The sequence below is a fragment of the Chenopodium quinoa genome, unplaced genomic scaffold, assembly GCF_001683475.1.
Source record: "Chenopodium quinoa cultivar QQ74 unplaced genomic scaffold, ASM168347v1, whole genome shotgun sequence".
NCBI lineage: Eukaryota > Viridiplantae > Streptophyta > Magnoliopsida > Caryophyllales > Amaranthaceae > Chenopodium > Chenopodium quinoa.
The window spans coordinates 4,202,039-4,220,988 of NW_018745454.1; the positions used below are offsets into that span (position 1 = coordinate 4,202,039).

Consider the following 18,950-nt stretch of genomic DNA (forward strand, 5'->3'; position numbering starts at 1 on the left):
TCAAACCAGATCAACAATTCTATTAAAGAATGGTTTCAACTTTATTCAAATAAAATTAAAATTAAAATAGTGAATTCATTAATTTCACGAGCAAACAAATATGGATATTACTACAAACATCTTCAACCTACCAACATCCTATGTTTTAAACTTTTGTAAAGTTTTGATTAAAATATCTCAAAAGTATCATGTTATACAATCTGTTCCCTCGTGATCCAAAAAAACCCCTTGAATGAAAGCAAGAATTAGTTGTCTCACCGGCGGAATTCGCGACGTTCTTTTTGCTTAACATAATTTCATTCACTTATACAACTTAAACGACGTCACTTTACAGGTAGCTTAACTTTTTTAATTAAGTAGAGTATTAAATTGTTTAAGTCTTCTAAAGTCAAAACTGTATCAAACAAACAAGTGTTTGCTTTCCTTCACTTCTGCAAAACCTCCGCCTTCTTCATTTTCCTTCATTTTTTTTTTCTTTTGATTTTCATTTTTTTTTGCCTTGTTTTTGATCATCCCTTCATTTTCCCTGAAATGATTGAATTAAATGGGGGAGTTTGAAGGGATGATTATAAAAATTTGATCAATTATCAATTAATCAGTGTAACGGAGTCATGGATTTTGAAGACGGGGTGTTGATTTTATAGTCGTATATACAAAATTGTTGCATAATTTACAATAAAAATCAAATCTTTTTAAGGGTTTTATAAATTGTGGGCATGATTTCTAATGAAAATGGAGAGGGTAGTCCGTTTTAATTTCTGGGCAGTTTTTATTTCATATAACGATGCCAATTCTCTTTTCTAAGATCGGCATTCGATTTTTCTACTTATTTTGATCAAAATAATCTTTTTTCGGATTTAAAAAAAACCTCTTTTTTTTTTTTTTTTTTTTTTTTTTTTTTTTTTTTTTTTTTGTAAAAATTGAAAACAAAAATTTTCTGCATATTTTTTTTTTTTTTGAATTGCAGGGATGTCGCCCGGAAAAGGATCAGCTGCTCCTACCAATGACAATGAGGCAGGTGAACCCGAGTTTGTGGAGAAAGATCCAACCGGTCGCTATGTTCGGGTATTTAAATGTCACAATTTTGGATTTTTAATTTTCATATTCGGCGTGTTTTTTTTTTGCTCATTTTTGTTGTTTAAATTTGTCCTGCATTTTGTTTGATGTTATTCGCTCAAAATTTATTGCGTTATACTGTATATTTTCATGTTGCATTGAATTTACAAGTATCACCAAGTGTGCCAAATTTTGCTCCCTTGTTGGGTTCCTACTTACACTATTTGGATTTTGGTCCCTTATGTAGGTAGCCGTGACGCCGTAAGGGCTAACGATTAGTTTGGGAATGTACGACAAAATAACACTATAGTTTGATTTTACAAATGTGTAATTGAGTATTGAGGCTTGATGCTTGTACTTAACCCTTGGCTAGGGGATTGCGGTTTTTCCGTTTGGGGCTGTATTGGATTTAGTTTTATTGGCTAAATCATATAAGTAATGTCATATTTTTGTCTCTATTTTTTCATATTTCGCCAGTTTCGCTCCCCACTCACCCCTACAACAAACCAAAGAGTATGGTGATAAGACTGATAGCTGATAAGTTGATCAATACACATTGTGCTAGTAATCTGTTGTTTGGTAGTCTTGCTTGGATGTGTTTATGATCTTTAAGTAATTTAAGTGTAATTCAGTGTTGTTGCACTAATCACCTTGTAGTAGAGGATGATCTTAAAACAAGTGATGGTGATTCTTTTATACTCCGTACAACGGTACAAGCTATGCCATCATTTTTTTGGTGGGTTGGGGGTGTTACAAGAGCTGTATTTTTGTTGATAATATACCTTTTTGATCAATTGCATACGTAATTTATGTTATTCGTATGCTTCACCTACCTTACTACTGGTATCCTCTTGCCATATCCGAGTCATACAGTTTTGGTGAGTTTCCCTTGACAAAATTATTTGGGTTATACATAGATAGATGCTTGTCTCAATATATTCTATTCTTCTTTTTGCCATTGCTAATATTGATTTGATTTTCCAATTTGTTTTGCTACAGTTTGGTGAAGTCTTAGGGAAAGGAGCGTTCAAGTCAGTGTACGTTTCCTATTCTTTATTCTGTAGTTTGCTAGCTGATGTTATGAGCATTGACATTTTTTTATTTTTTATTTTTAATGCATAATGTATCAAGTCACTGTCCTTGAGGACATTTCACAAATAATCTGATGATGGTGGAATTGTCCCTATGAAACTTCACATAATGAGAAAGCCGTGTTCATCTTCTATATTTTTTCTTGTATATTTCTTAAGCATTTCCTTTGTTTGCAGTTATAGGGCATTTGACGAAGTCAATGGAATAGAGGTTGCTTGGAATCGTGTGAAGATCAATGATGTTCTACGGTCTCCAGAAGGACTGGAGAAGCTATATTCTGAAGTTAATCTTCTCAAGAAATTAAAACATGAAAACATCATAAAGCTGTATGATTCATGGGTGGATGACAAGAAGAAAACGGTGAACATGATCACTGAACTCTTCACATCTGGCAATTTGAGGGAGTAAGTTTGTTCCTTTTCTTGCATTTCAGCTTAATTATTCAGACTCACATACTTATGCGAATACATGTAAGTGTATCAAGATTGCAACTATTTTATAAATGAAGGATACTTATGTGAAAGTGTTGAGGACCTGACATGAGTACTTGAGGTTACAAGGACAGATCGAGTAATGTAGCATTTTAATGATGTGGCAGCTGTGTTTTTTTTTTTTTTTTTTTTTTTTTTTTTGTGGGGTAACAGCTGATTGTTTATTATCTATATTTTGCATTAATTATCTCTTTGGTGTAATAGATATCGAAAGAAGCACAGAAATGTAGACATGAAGGCTGTGAAGAATTGGGCAAGACAGATTCTCAGGGGTTTAGCTTATCTTCATAGTCATGACCCACCAGTTATACACCGAGATTTGAAATGTGACAATATTTTTATCAATGGAAATAATGGAGAGGTTAAGATTGGAGATCTAGGATTAGCAACTGTCATGCAGCAGCCAACTGCACACAGTGTCATTGGTGAGGCTTTAAGTTTTGTTTCGCCATCTTTAGATAGTGAGAAGAGTTTTGTTGACTTGTTTTGTGTTTTTATAATAGGAACACCCGAATTCATGGCTCCAGAGCTCTACGAAGAAGATTATAACGAACTCGCTGACGTATATTCTTTTGGAATGTGCATGTTAGAGATGGTAACTTTTGAATATCCTTATAGTGAATGCAAAAATCCAGCTCAAATTTTCAAGAAGGTTACCTCTGTAAGTTTGTCTATGATTTTTCACTTTTATTTTTTTGCTTCTTGTTTGCTTTGACGTTGTGCTTTCCTTGGTGAAATTACAAAGAATGCACACGAGCTATAGCTCTATTTTACAAATTGACCCTTTTGTTTTTACCTAAAAGCACCCAAGGTTTTTGTCGTTTGCGATCTACTCATGTATTACTATATTTCTCCTGAAATTACTTGATGTCTATCATCTATTGTATGTGAAGTGAGGTAGATGAGAGGTTGGAGGAATGTAAATGAGAATTGGGTAACTGCAGCTGTAATGTGTGTTTGATATGTCAAGTTGCCTGTAGAAGTGATTTTGTAGAAGTATCTATGAATTTCCAAAAAAAAAAAAAAAAAAAAAAAAAAACCCTCCTTCCAGAAATAATTAAAAAATCGGCAGTGTAAGTTTAACATCTAATGAAAACCTTAAATCTGATGAGTAGTATGTGGACGTTACCAACAACTTGCATGAGGTGCAGGTTAATATGTATGTAGTACCCTTTTCCAAATTTTGGCGATTTGGAATAAGAAACAATCTCAGTTACATGGTCTCTTGGTGTTATGTGCAGGGCATTAAGCCAGCTTCCCTTGCCAAGGTGAAAGATCTTCGAATGAAGGAGTTTATTGAGAAGTGTTTGGTTCCTGTTTCAGAAAGATTGCCGGCAAAGGAGCTACTCAAGGACTCTTTCCTTCAAGTGGAAAGCCCAAAAGAGCCCATACGCCATCCCATTGTGATGCCCAGCCAACCTCCCAGATCCACTGCTTCAACATCAACGTCTCATTCCATTGATCTTGATGCTGATCATTGTAAACTTAACCACTGGAGCAACTCATCTGGTAATGGCTACGTCAGTCCAACCAACCAAGTTTTGGAATTCACGAGGGCTCATATGGGAAATTTGTTCCAACTAAGAGGGAAGAAAAATCATGATGACAACTCCATATCCTTGACGTTGCGTATTGTGTACCCCTCAGGTAGGTAAAGATTATCTTATAATTTAGTACAATCTCTGATCATTATTAGCTTATTCATTTCCATTTTGGGAAAATTTTAGGAGAGGTGAAGAAAATAGATTTTGTCTTTTATCTGGAGTTTGATACGGCAATTGCATTAGCAGAGGAAATGGTTGCAATGCAAGATTTGGCTGATTATGACATGGAGTTTACAGCCGAATTTATTGATTACTTAATAAAGAAAATTACAATAAATTCAAAACCATCATCTGTTTATTCTTCTGCTAAACCGGAGAAAAGAGGTGATGATACGGTGGTTAAAAACAAAGGAGATACTAGCATGGACGGTGAGCAGAATTTTTATGTATTTTTTATTTTTATTTTGGTTTATAAGATAGTTCTTAAGAGCATTCCTCCTTGCATGTGGAAAGTCAAATCATTTGTCAATAAAATCCTGACGCAAAATCCTTTTTGAATTGGTCTTACAATGTTACTTACTGTGATATCGAGTCACTTTTTTCTATACCTTGGCGTGATCATTTTTCTTTTCTGGGATGAATTTTACACAAGATTTGCTATACAAGATCTGCTATAATTCTGAAATCATGATATAGATCTTTTTGTTGCAGATGTGTTTGCTGAGGATTCTTCTGGCATTTTAGGTAAAGCATTGCAAAGCCTTGACTACTGCATCGATGATTGTTGCAAACGTTTGAGTGTCAAAAAACCTGAGATGGATATTGGAGAATCACACAGAGAAGAATACAAAATTTCAAGAAATAATAACCATCTCAGTGGATGTACCCACTTGAATGAGGTGACCAAAAACTCCGAAGGTGCATCTTCAATGGAACATGGTGGAATTTCTGGTTTAACTAGCTTAGCTAGCAGTTCCTCCTCCTCGTTAAATGAGGAAGAACAAGATGATGAACTAAGGGCAGACCTTGCTTCTATCGAAACTCAGTATCAGCACTGGTTCGAAGAACTTGCTAGAATGAGGGAAGAGGCATTAGAGGCTGCTAAAAAGAAGTGGATGATGAAGAAAAAGATGGTTGCTCTTTCAGTGTGAATATTGTGAATAATTTTATGTTTTTTTTTTTTTTTTTTTTCCAAAATTTTTCTTATTAGCGGTAATGTTATGTTAACCCTCCATGCCAGATTTTTTTTAGTTGTGGTAAATTTAGCTTTTGGAAAGCCTGTCTAAGCTTTAGTTAAGGTTTCTTTGCACATATTCATACATTCTTTTTGATTTATTTGTAGCCTTCTTCAGTTCTTCTGTAGGTTGGTAGATGATTTTTATTGAATTGGAAATAGAAACAGTTGAGAGGACAATGTGTACATATATTGAGAATTATTAATGTATAACTTGGCATTAAGCATTTATATTTGTTATTCTCGTTGCTCTTGCATGTTTAACTGTATTTGTTTCCCTGAAAACATGAAGACACAAATACTAATCTCAGCTCAGCACAGAAGATGGATTGTCATTTGTCAACACATAGTCGGCAATCTGTACCTAGTTGTTTGGATTACAAATGGCTCCGAGTCATAAACTTCAGGTAAGGTTGTAGTCATTGTTAGATGAGCTCAGGCCACCCTATTGTTGGCAATAACTAGGTCAGTCGATCCCCTCTACCCCACTGTATACATACCCTGTGATCAGCATAAGTTGATCTGGTTCTGACTTGGCTCGAGACTAGTTCATTTAGAAATTGATTGTGCCCCTAGGCTCTATCACCCCTACTTATACATCTTTCCTTATATTTTTTTCAAGAATTACAGGTAAATGTATATACTCTATATTACATACAAATACTGGTTAAAATGTTTCTCTATTATCATTTGCACCCTAGCTTATAGTGATTTTGTTAGTTTAGACAATCTCATGCCAAAGTTTTGATCTTTATTTTAACATTTGATGTATCTTTCCATTCTAATTTCCCATACTTGTGTAGTAGTTGTTTTACACAGGACCACGCTATATTACTCCCCACAACCCTATTCCCCTATCTACAATTATATCAAACAGCTTCAAAAACACTTTTGAACTCAGAGTTTACATGTGCCTACCATACCCTTTGTGGAGTTTGTGCACAGTATATCTGCCTCTGCATGCAATACAGAAAGAGGAAAAGAAATAAAGGACCCATCTGGCCATCTCATCTTGAGGAGTTGAGGTAGGTTATTAATTGTACCTACATTATTAAATACTCATAACACGTCTTTCTGCGTCTACAAATAATATGTCACATTTTAATATATAGACCTTATACGTCATTTTTTTTTTTTTTAGAAATTCAGTCGACATAACTATACTCACCCTTCACAAATCTCTTTTGATGATCTTAGTGGCTGTAGAATAACTTTCAATTTTCTGATCATGATCACGCCACGGCTTATGCTTGTTAAACCGAACTAGATTGATCGTAATAGGCTAAAAAATTCTACGAACTTTCATTTTAACAAGTTTCTGATAATAATTGATAAATAGTTATAATCTTGATTACCACAACAAAATTCCTTCACCTAAACAAGTAACAATGACCCTTTAATGCTTAAAATATAGAATTATATCCCTACTTATCTATACAATTGAATTTTTTAATTCTTGTAGGCTAAACCAAAGTCATAAATCCAATATTAAGCTAGTTGATAACTCCTTTATAAAGATACCTTTTTCAACCAAATTTTATATCCACTTGTCACCAATTATTGATACCCCAATTTTATTTTCCATAGTTGGAAAAAATCCACCTTCATGTGATCACTGCAGTAGAAATTCAGTGTACTGGTTTGTATTTACTTGATTTTTATTTTCATTTCTTCTGAAAATAAAACAACTTTATTGTATTTACTAAATAACCCTGCCAGTTTATAATTTTTCAACAATATATCTTTTTTCTTTTTCTGTTGTTTAAGTCTTGCTTGTGTTTTAGGTGCAAGAGGTTTTATCTAATGGCTGATGAAGCTGGATTAAGGGCTTATTGCTGTTTCGTTTGTCGAAATTATGTCGCCGAGCATGATGATATTGTCTCTAAATCATTCCAGGTATTTGATTAGCATAATTAGAGACAGACAAAAAAAAATTCATATATATTCAAGAACATTGTATGTATCTAAGCAAAATCTAAGGAAAAAATATCTCCTTTTGGATTAAACTTAAATCTTTTAGTCTGGTATTTGTTCAAACAGAGAATTGCAGAGCTTCTAAAAAAAGAAATTTTATGATTTTATCTACATTTTTCACAAATTAATTACTTTTGAATTATTTATGAGTAAATGGTCAATATGTATAAAGATTGCAACATGTATTAAATCAATAAGGACTTAATTGTTTTGTCTCACCAAGCATTTTCTGATTTGAAATTATTTTGATTTGTAGTGTTACCTGATCAAAATTGGAATTTGTTGATTCACTTGTATACACGTCATGTGCAGTTAATAATTTTTACCGATTAAAATTAATTTTTAATTAATTAAAGAGAACGTGGCGTAACCTAGAGACAAAAGGAGTATTATTTTGCGAAATATTTAATTTATATGAAATGGTATATGTTGTTTAAATTAGGCACATACAGGGAGGGCATATTTGTTCTCCCATGCAATGAATATAGTTACAGGGCCAAAGGAGAACAGAAATCTCCTCACAGGCCTTCACTCAGTTGCTGATGTTTTCTGTTCCGACTGCGGCGAGGCGCTAGGGTGGAAGTACATCAAAGCTTATGAGCCATCACAGAAATACAAGGAAGGCAAAGTTGTGCTTGAAAAATTTAAGATTGTTAAGGACGGTGATTTCTGCTAGTCATGCCAGTATTTTAGTTTTGTATATATTGCTTTATATTATGGTACAATGTTAATATAACACCACTACTACCAAAGTGGTTCCCAAATTGAAACTTCTCAAAAGTTCTTACTGGCCCAACTAAATTTACTTTAATCGTCTTAAACTCTTAACTTTAGAACTATTTTGTTGGTTCTCTATCATTGTTTACCTGAATTTCGACACTTTTAGACACCGGGCCTCGACAATTACAAAAATTTTAAAAAAGCGTTGATATAAGCTTTTAATTTTGGAATTTTTTGATTTTTTTCGCCCGAAAATAAAAATTGCCGAAATGTTTACCATGGTCCCTAATATCCTTCGGGAGTCCAATTAGGTAGGTGGGACCATCCAATTTGTCTTTAAACGGCCAATTTACCGATTTACAACTCTCGTTGATTTCATTAATTCAAGCCTACCACAAACATTTATAACAATATATAATGATCATATATGGTTTCAAATGGCATTATATGACCCCGAGATGAATCTCCTAAAATCTCAAAACTTTTCGACACCGGACCCCGAAACCTCCAAAATTTTTCAAAAAGCGTGGATATTAGCCTTCAATTTTGGAATTTTTTGACTTTTTTTCGCCCGTAAATAAAAATTTCCGACATGTTTACCATGTTCCCTAATACCATTCGGGAGTCCAATTGGGTGGGTTGAACCATCCAATTTGCCTTGAAACAGCTAATTTACCGATTTACAACTTGCACCGATATCATTAATTCAAGTTTACCTCGAACATTTATGACAACATATAATGATCATACATGGTTACAAACTGCATTATATGACCGAAATATATCCCCTAATAAAATCTCAAGACTTTTCGACATCGGGCCTCGAAACATCCGAAATTCTTAATTTTTGGATTTTTTTGACTTTTATCGCCCAGAAATAAAAATTGCCGAATCGTTTACCACGGTCCCTAATATTCTCTGGGAGTCCAATAGGGTGAATGGAACCATCCAATTTGCCTTTAAACGACCAATTTACGGTTTACAACTTACACCGATCTCATAAACTCAAGCCTACCACGAACATTTATGACAACATATAAAGATCATATATTGTTCCAAACGATATTATATGACCCCGAGATGTATCCCCTAAATTCTCATTGCTTTTCAACACCGGGCCCTGAAACCAAAATTTCTCAAAAAACGTGGAGATTAGTCTTCAATTTTGGAAAATTTTGACTTTTTTTCGCCCGGAAATAAAAATTGACAAAAAGTTTACCATGGTCCCTAATACTCTCCGGGAGTCCAATTGGGTGGGTGGAACCATCCAATTTGCCTTTAAACGACCAATTTACCGGTTACAACTTGCACCGATTTCATTAACTCAAGCCTATCACGAACACTTATGACAACAAATAATTATCATATATGGTTCCAAACGACATTGTATGACCCCGAGATGTATTCCCTAAAATTTCAAGTCTTTTAAACACCGGTTCCCGAAACCTCAAAAATTTCTCAAACAACGTGGATATTAGACTTCAATTATGGATTTTTTTGACTTTTTTTTCGCCCGTAAATAAAAATTGCCAAAATGTTTGTCATGGTCCGTAATAACCTCTGGTAGTTCAATTTGGTGAGTGGAACCATCCAATTTTCCTTTAACGGCTTATTTACCGATTTACAACTTGCACTAATTTCATTAACTCAAGTCTACCACGAACATTTATGACAACGTATAATGATCATATATGGTTCCAAACGGCATTATATGACCCCGAGATGTATTCCCTAGAATTTCAAGACTTTTCGACATCAAGCCCCGAAACCTTCAAAATTTCGCAAAATGCTTGGATATTAGTCTTCAATTTTGGAATTTTTTGACTTTTTTTGCTCGAAAATAAAAAATTCCAAAATGTTCAACATGGTCTCTAATATCCTCCGGGAATCCAATTGGGTGGGTGAAACTATCCAATTTGCCTTTAAACGACCAATTTACCGGTTTATAACTTCATCAATTTCATTAACTCAAGCCTATCACGAACATTTATGACAACATATAATGATCATATATGGTTTCAAACAGCATTATATGACCCCGAGATGTATCCCCTAAAATCTCAAAACTTTTCGACACCAGACCCCGAAACCTCCAAAATTTCTCAAAAAGCGTGGATATTAGCCTTCAGTTTTGGAATTTATTGACTTTTTTTTCGCCCGTAAATTAAAATTGCCGAAACGTTTACCATGTTCCCTAATACCATTCGGGAGTCAAATTGGGTGGGTTGAACCATCCAATTTGCCTTTAAACGACCTATTTACCGATTTACATCTTGCACTAATTTCATTAACTCAAACCTATCACGAACATTTATGACAACGTATAATGATCATATATGGTTCCAAAGGACATAATATGACCCCGAGATGTATTCCCTAGAATTTTGAGACTTTTCGACACCGACCTTGAAACCTTCAAAGTTTCGCAAAATGCTTGGATATTATTCTTCAATTTTGGAATTTTTTGAATTTTTTTTGCTCAGAAATAAAAATTGCCAAAATGTTTAACATGGTCCCTAATATCCTCCGGGAGTCTAATTGGGTGGGTGGAACCATCCAATTTGCCTTTAAGCGACCAATTTACCGGTTTATAACTTCATCGATTTCATTAACTCAAGCCTAACACGAACATTTATGACACATATAATGATCATATATGGTTTAAAACGGAATTATATGACCACAAGATGTATCTCCTAAAATATCAAAAAAATTTGACATAGGACCCCGAAACCTCCAAATTTTTTCTAAACGCATGGATATTAGCCTTCAGTTTTGGAATTTTTTGACTTTTTTTCGCCCTTAAATAAAAATTGCCGAAATGTTTTCCATGTTCCCTAATACCATTCAGGAGTCCAATGGGGTGGGTGTAACCATCCAATTTACCTTTCAACGGCCAATTTACCGGTTTAATACTTGCACCGATTTCATTAAATAAAGACTACCACGAATATTTATGACAATATATTATGATCATACATGGTTTCAAACGGCATTATATGACCTAGAGATATATTCCCTAAATTCTCAAGGCTTTTCGACACCAGGCCTCGAAACCTCCAAAATTTCTCAAAAATCGTGGATATAAAACTTAATTTTAGGAATTTTTTGACTTTTTTTGCCCGAAAATAAAATTGTCGAATCGATTACCACGGTCCCTAATATTCTCCGGGAGTCCAATTGGGTGGTGGAACCATTCAATTTGCCTTTAAACGACCAATTTACCGGTTTACAACTTGCACCGATTTCATTAACTCAAGCCTACTACGAACATTTATGACAACATACAATGATCATATAAGGTTCCAAACGAAATTGTATGACCCAGAGATGTATCCCCTAAAATCTCATTGCTTTTCGACACCGGGCCCTGAAACCTCCAAAAAATTTCAAAAAGCGTGCATATAAACCTTAAATTTTGGAAATTTTTGACTTTTTTTCGCCCGGAATTAAAAATTGACAAAATGTTTACCATGGTCTCTAATACCCTCAGGTAGTCCAATTGGGTGGGTGGAACCATCCAATTTGCCTTTAAACAACCAATTTACTGGTTTACAACTTGCACCGATTTCATTAACTCAAGTCTATCACGAACATTTATGACAACAAATAATTATCATATATGGTTCCAAGTTACATTATATGACATCAAGATGTATTCCCTAAAATTTCAAGTCTTTTCGAAACCGGGTCCCGAAACCTCTAAAATTTCTCAAAAACCGTGGATATTAGACTTCAATTTTTGATTTTTTCGACTTTTTTTCGCCTAAAAATAAAAAATTGCCGAAATGTTTGTCATGGTCCCTAATACCTTCTGGGAGTCCAATTTGTTGAGTAGAACCATCTAATTTGCCTTTAAACGGCCATTTTACCGATTTATAACTCTCATCGATTTCATTAATTCAAACCTACCACGAACATTTATAACAACATATAATGATCATATATGGTTTCAAACGGCATTATATGACCCCGAGATGTATTCCCTAAAATCTCAAAAAATTTCGACACCGAACCCCGAAACCTCCAAAATTTCTCAAAAAACGTGGATATTAGCCTTCAGTTTTGGAATTTTTTGACTTTTTTTTTCGCCCGTAAATAAAAATTGCTGAAATGTTTACCATGTTCCCTAATACCATCCGGGAGTCCAATGGGGTGGGTGTAACCATCCAATTTACCTTTAAACGGCCAATTTAACGGTTTAATACTTGCACCGATTTCATTAAATGAAGCGCACCACAAACATTTATGACAACATACACTGATCATATATGGTTCCAAATGGCATTATATGACCCCGAGATATATTCCCTAAAATCTCAAGGCTTTTCCACACCGGGCCTTGAAACCTCCAAATTTTCTCAAAAATCGTGGATATAAACCTTAATTTTTGGAATTTTTTTAACTTTTTTCGCCCAGAAATAAAAATTGTCGAATCGTTTACCACGGTCCCAAATATCCTCCGGGAGTCCAATTGGGTGGGTGGAACCATTCAATTTGCCTTTAAACGACCAATTTACCAGTTTACAACTTGCACCAATTTCATAAACTCAAGCCTACCACGAATATTATGACTACACACAATGATCATATATGGTTCCAAACTACATAATATGACCCCGAGATGTATCCCACAAATCTCATCGCTTATCGACACTGGACCCTGAAACCTTTAAAATTTCTCAAAAAGCGTGGATATAAGCCTTAAATATTGGAATTTTTTTACCTTTTTGCCCGGAAATAAAAATTGCTGAAATTTTTACCATGGTCCCTAATACCTTTCGGGAGTCCAATGGGGTGGGTGTAACCATTCTTATTTTCCTTTAAACGACCAATTTACCGGTTTAATACCTACACCGATTTCATTAAATCAAGCGCACCACGAACATTTATGACAACATATACTGATCATATATGGTTCCAAACGGAATTATATGACCCTGAGATGTATCCCCTAAAATCTCTAGTCTTTTCGACACCGCGCCTTCAAACCTGCAAAATTTCTTAAAAAACCTGGATATTAGCATTCAATTTTGGAATTTTTTGACTTTTTTTTTGCCCGGAAAAAAAAATTTGCTAAAATGTTTACCATAGTTTCTAATACCCACCGAGAGTCCAATTGGCTTGGTGGAACCATCCAATTTGCCTTTAAACGACCAATTTACCAGTTTACAACTTGCACCTATATCATTAGTCAAGCCTACCAAGAATATTTATGACAACATATAATGATCATGTATGGTTCCAAACGGCATTATATGACCCCGATATGTATTCTCTAAAATATCAAGGCTTTTCGACACCGTGTCCCAAATCTCCAAAATTTCTCAAAAAGCGTGGATATAAGCCTTCAATTTTGGAATTTTTTGACTTTTTTTCGCCCGGAAATAAAATTTGCCGAAATTTTTATTATGGTCCCTAATACCCTCCGGGAGTCCAATTGGGTTGGTGTATTGATAACTTGTTATTTGATACGATTTTAGAGTGATTTCGAATCTTGTTTACTTAGTATATTGGCATTTTGGTTCACTTTTACTCTATTTTTGTTCAACTTTTGTGTATCCCTTGCTTCACGAGTTGTTAGTGTTTTTGTTGGGTTTTTAGGTTCAAAGGCGACCATTTGAGGCATTTGGATGATAAACCGAGGTTAGAAGCCGAAACAATGATGCAAAACCGAAGAAAAGTGAAGATAAAGGCCTTAAAGAGTCTGCACGGACGTGCAAAGTATGGCACGTCCGTGCAGAAGTGTTCCAGCACGACCAGAAGCTACTGCCTACTGTTTTCAAGGCCTGCACGTCCGTGCAGAACTCAGCACGCCCGTGCAGGTTATTCAGCACATCCGTGCATGATCCTGCACGTCCGTGCATGATCCTGCACGTCCGTGCAGGTTGCTCAGCCAAAACTGATCCTTCTGCCTCCCAGGTGCACGCCCGTGCCAATATTGGCACGTCCGTGCAGGATGCCCTGACTAAAACAGTACCTTATGCCTCCCAGGTGCACGCCCGTGCCAATCTCAGCACGTCCGTACAGGTATAGATGCACGTCCGTGCCAACCTCAGCACGTCCGTGCTGACCTGTAGCCGTGCCCGACTCTTGTTTTCTCCGTCTTTTTTATTTGGGGGTCTTTATAAATAACCTGGGAAGCTCATTTGTACGGGGGGCCGAAGTTTTTAGTGCCTCCTCTTAGTTTGCAATTGTAGAAACACAAATATTCTCAAATCCTTAATTGCTTTAATCTCCATGGATTGTGAGTAGTCTAATTTTCTAGGGTTTGGGTAAAACCCTCAATGTAGTCACTAATTACTTGTTGCATGTGTTAATTTGGTAATTGTTAGGTGTTAATTAGTTGAGCTTAAGTGGTTTAATTGCTTAGTTCTTGTATATGGCCATTGCTAGAACTATTATCTAAGCTTTCTCAACGAAGGATCGAGAGATGAACTTGAGTTAGCTCCCTTATGCTTAATTGACTTGAAATACCATGAGAATAGGAATTTCCAGTCAAGGGATTGTTTTTGTCATCGTGATTATGCTTTAATACTTGTTTTATGCTTTGTAACCACGAGAGTAGGTTGTATTCATAATTCGAGTAATCCCTATAGCTTGAGAGAGTAGTTGGGTGCTTTAGATGACTTCCCCTATATCATCCCCTAATTACCATTGTTTGCTACTTGCTAATTGTGATTTGTGACGAAATTGAGTGGTATATCCCAAGCCCTAGAACTCTCTAAATATAGTTAATCTCCCCCTAGCTCTAGTTGACTTGAACTAGCACTTGTTACATAAAACCAAACCAATTTCGACCTCATTTAGCTTATTTATGCGGTAGTATTTCGGTGGTTGATTCAACGCCTCTCTTGGGTTCGACCCTTTATTACCCTTGCTATTAGCTAGTGAGACCAAGATAGGACTTTATCTTTGGTAGGCTCGACGACGGCCTATCAAATTTTGGCGCCGTTGCCGGGGAGGCAAAGTCACATTGAATGTATTATTGCTGAATGAGTCTAAGTGTGTATATTTGTATCATAATTTTTCTTATTTATTTTTGTATATTTGTGTTTTCAACTTGTGATAGTCATTGCTAACGTTTTTCTTAGCTTTGTTTGACCTTGCATGACACGGAAGAGTAAGCAATCACCGCTTATTCCCGTTGATCTAGAGTTAAATAGGACTTTGAGAAACGTGAGGAGACTTTTGCAAGGCACCCCCGAGTTCTCTATTGTATATTCGGATTCCGATCCGGAGGAAATCTTTGCAACCAACGAAGAAGATAACATGGGTGACAACGATCCTCCTCCACCATTGTTACGGGATTATGACCACCCCAATGCCTTCACACTTCGGAGTGGCATACGTCTCCCTACTACGAATGCAAATAATTTTGAGCTTTCGCCTCAACTCCTCCGTATGATACAAAGTGATCAATTTGGTGGGAGTTATCATGAGTGTCCTTTTGCTCATTTGGACGACTTTCTCGAATTGTGCACAACCATCAAGCAAAAAAACATTGCGGAAGAGTTCATCCGTATGCACATGTTTCAATTCTCCCTCCGTGACAAAGCAAAGCATTGGTTGAGAACGGTAGAAGAGGGATCATTGACCACATGGGATGAAGTTACTAGAACTTTCCTTGGAAAGTATTGTCCACCCGAAAAGACCGCCGAACTAAGAAGGAAAATCACCAATTTCAACCAAGAGATTGATGAAACCTTAAGTGAAGCTTGGGAGCGTTTCAAGGACTACACTAGAAAATGCCCACACCATGGTTTCACGTCATGGATCATTGTTCAAAGCTTTTATGATGGTCTTACTCCTACTTCAAGGGCCAACCTTGATAACGGGGCCGGTGGTAGTCTTAAAAAGCTATCGGTGGATGATGCATACAAGATGATTGAAGAAGTGGAAAAGCACTATGCATACGGAGGTGATAGACGGCAACCTCAAGCAAAGAAGGGCGGAATCCACGACCTTAGTGCAATAGACCTTATTGCATCAAAGTTTGACATGCTAGCTCACAAGCTAGATCAAGCCACCCTTACATCTCCAAGCTCTTCTTCACAACAAGTCATGTCTTGTGAAACTTGTGGAGGAAATGATCACTTGTCCTCCTATTGCAACTCAACTAACCAAGAACAAGCTGCGGCTATTGGGCAAAGAAACGATCAATACTCTCAACCCTACAATCAAGGTTGGAAACCCCAACAAAACACGGGTTGGAAACAACAAAATCAAGGCCCTCCTCAAAACCAATACAATCAATCTCATCCACAAAACCAACAAGCTCCTTACCGTCACCCTAACCAAAGGGACCAAAACCAACAAAGGCAACAATATAACCAACCCGCTCCTCCACCTCCTCAAAAATCTAGCCTTGAAGCCGCACTTGAAACCTTCATTACACAACAAGGAAAAAGCAATGCGGATATGCAAGCGAACATCCAACAACTTCAAGCACACAACAAGATAATTGAGAATCAATTGGCTCAAATTGCGCAACAAGTTGGAAGTTCATCCTCCAATCCTAGTGGTCACTTCCCAAGCTCAACGGTTTTGAAACCAAAGGAGCAAGCTAAGGCCATTACTTTGAGATCGGGGAGAGGTTATGAAGGGCCGGTTATGAGTGAAGAGGAGCCACAAAAGAGAGATGAGGGAGTTGTGGTAAGAAATGAGGATGAGTTTGAAAATGAGATAGTTGATGTTGAGAGAAAGGAGCCACAAAGTAAGAATGAGGGAGATGAGGAAAAGGTAGAAAAACCCCCTATGAAAGTATACAAGCCTCCCATTCCATTCCCTCATAGGATTGTTGAAAAGAAATTGAATGAAAAGTTTTCAAACTTTCTTGAAGTCATGAGAGGACTTCAATTGAATATCCCCTTTCTTCATGCTATGTCACAAATGCCTACATATGCAAAATTTTTGAAGGATCTTTTATCCAACAAGAGTAGGCTTGAAGAGAGTGCAACCATCTCCCTTCCTAAGGAGGTGAGTGCAATCATTCAAAACAAGCTCCCTCAAAAGCTTAGTGACCCCGGTAGCTATGCAATACCGGTGAAGATTGGAGACTTAGAGGCTATGGATGCTTTATGTGATCTTGGGGCAAGTGTGAGTTTGATGCCCTATTCTATTGCTAAGAGTTTGAAAGTGGGAGACTTGAAGCCAACAAGAATGTCCTTACAATTGGCCGACCGCACGGTTAGGCTACCTTTGGAAATTCTTGAAGATGTACCGGTTCAAGTTGGAAGAGTATTTGTGCCATGTGATTTTGTGGTAATGGAAATGGAAGAAGATACTACGGTGCCCCTAATCTTGGGAAGACTGTTTTTGAACACCGCGGGTGTTGTGATTGATATGAAGCAAGGAAGATTGACCTTGAATGTGGGAGATGAGAAAATATCATTTTCATTTCCACAAACATTGAAAAAGCCATTGTATGATGAAGTTCATAGAGTTGATACATTGGAAAGGGACTTAGAGAAGTTCCAAGAAAATTTGCTTGAAGGAGATCCTTTACAAGCTATCCTAACGGGAGGCTTAGTTGAGGAAGGTGAAGAAACGAGGGGGTATGATCTTTTGCTCAACCAACCTTTGCTCCACAACGAAAAGAAAGTGGAAGTGCTTAATGTGGAGGTAAAAGAGGATTGGACTACGCCTCCTCACAAGGTTGAACTTAAACCCCTTCCTCCTTTACTTAAATATTCTTTTCTTGATGATAGTGAGAATTATCCCGTTATTGTCAATGCTAAACTTGATGATACCTCTCTTGGGAAACTCCTAATTGTTTTAAAGGAGTATAGAGGCGTCATTGGGTACAAAATTGATGACATTAAGGGGATAAGTCCTACTATATGCATGCATAAGATTTTACTTGATGATGATCATGCTTCCTCGATTGAGCACCAAAGAAGGCTCAATCCAAACATGAAGGAAGTTGTGAAAAAAGAAGTTTTAAAACTTCTTGAAGCGGGCATAATCTACCCTATCTCCGATAGTAAGTGGGTTAGCCCGGTTCAAGTTGTGCCTAAAAAAGGAGGCATGACCATCATCAAGAATGATAAGGGTGAGACCATTTCTACGAGGTCGGTCACCGGGTGGAGGATGTGTATTGATTATCGAAAATTGAATAAGTCCACCCAGAAAGACCACTTCCCACTCCCCTTCATCGATCAAATATTGGAAAGACTAGCATCACATAGTCATTATTGTTTCTTGGATGGATACTCGGGATTCTTCCAAATCCCAATCCAACCCGAGGATCAAGAGAAGACTACATTCACATGCCCTTTTGGCAACTTTGCTTATCGAAGGATGCCATTTGGACTTTGTAATGCACCTTCCACATTCCAAAGGTGTATGATGTCTATTTTTTCCGACATGCTTGAATCATCAATTGAAGTATTCATGGATGACTTTTCTGTTTTTGGTTCATCTTTTGACATTTGCCTTTCAAATTTGATTAAAGTATTGAAAAGATGTCAAGATGTGAACTTAGTTTTGAATTGGGAAAAATGTCATTTCATGGTAGAGGAAGGAATTGTTCTTGGTCATGTAATTTCTAGTAGGGGCATTGAAGTAGATCGTGCCAAAATTGAGGTCATTGAGCGCCTCCCACCCCCTACAAATGTGAAGGGGATAAGGAGCTTTCTTGGACACGCGGGTTTTTACCGCTGGTTCATAAAGGATTTTTCAAAAATCGCAAAGCCGCTTACTCAATTGTTGGTAAAGGATGCCCCTTTTGTGTTTACTAATGATTGTTTGCTAGCATTTGATAGGTTGAAGGAGGCATTGATTTCGGCTCCTATCATTCAACCCCCTAATTGGGAGTTTCCTTTTGAGCTTATGTGT

At 36.6% G+C, this 18,950-nt stretch overlaps 2 protein-coding genes across 5 annotated transcripts; both read left to right on the forward strand.

Moving 5' to 3' along the window:
• On the forward strand, window positions 1-5,648 carry LOC110714051 (probable serine/threonine-protein kinase WNK10). 3 transcript variants are annotated; one of them, XM_021892510.1, is made up of 8 exons: window positions 1-334; window positions 968-1,065; window positions 2,056-2,093; window positions 2,325-2,552; window positions 2,844-3,300; window positions 3,881-4,286; window positions 4,367-4,612; window positions 4,895-5,648. In XM_021892510.1, exons 2-8 carry the CDS (start codon window positions 970-972, stop codon window positions 5,332-5,334), a joined length of 1,911 nt encoding a protein of 636 aa, XP_021748202.1. In that variant the 5' UTR covers window positions 1-334; window positions 968-969; the 3' UTR covers window positions 5,335-5,648. The 3 variants fall into 3 exon arrangements, with proteins under 3 accessions (XP_021748202.1, XP_021748203.1, XP_021748204.1); XM_021892511.1 differs by lacking the exon at window positions 1-334 and having other exon boundaries at window positions 377-1,065; window positions 2,844-3,064; window positions 3,143-3,300; window positions 4,895-5,334; XM_021892512.1 differs by lacking the exons at window positions 1-334; window positions 4,367-4,612 and having other exon boundaries at window positions 377-1,065.
• Window positions 5,649-6,858: 1,210 nt separating this feature from the next.
• On the forward strand, window positions 6,859-8,192 carry LOC110714506 (protein yippee-like At4g27745). Of its 2 annotated transcripts, none has more exons than XM_021893038.1 (3): window positions 6,859-7,050; window positions 7,202-7,313; window positions 7,834-8,192. In XM_021893038.1, exons 2-3 carry the CDS (start codon window positions 7,221-7,223, stop codon window positions 8,065-8,067), a joined length of 327 nt encoding a protein of 108 aa, XP_021748730.1. In that variant the 5' UTR covers window positions 6,859-7,050; window positions 7,202-7,220; the 3' UTR covers window positions 8,068-8,192. The 2 variants fall into 2 exon arrangements, with proteins under 2 accessions (XP_021748730.1, XP_021748729.1); XM_021893037.1 differs by having other exon boundaries at window positions 6,861-7,056.
• The last annotated feature ends 10,758 nt before the right edge of the window (window positions 8,193-18,950 follow it).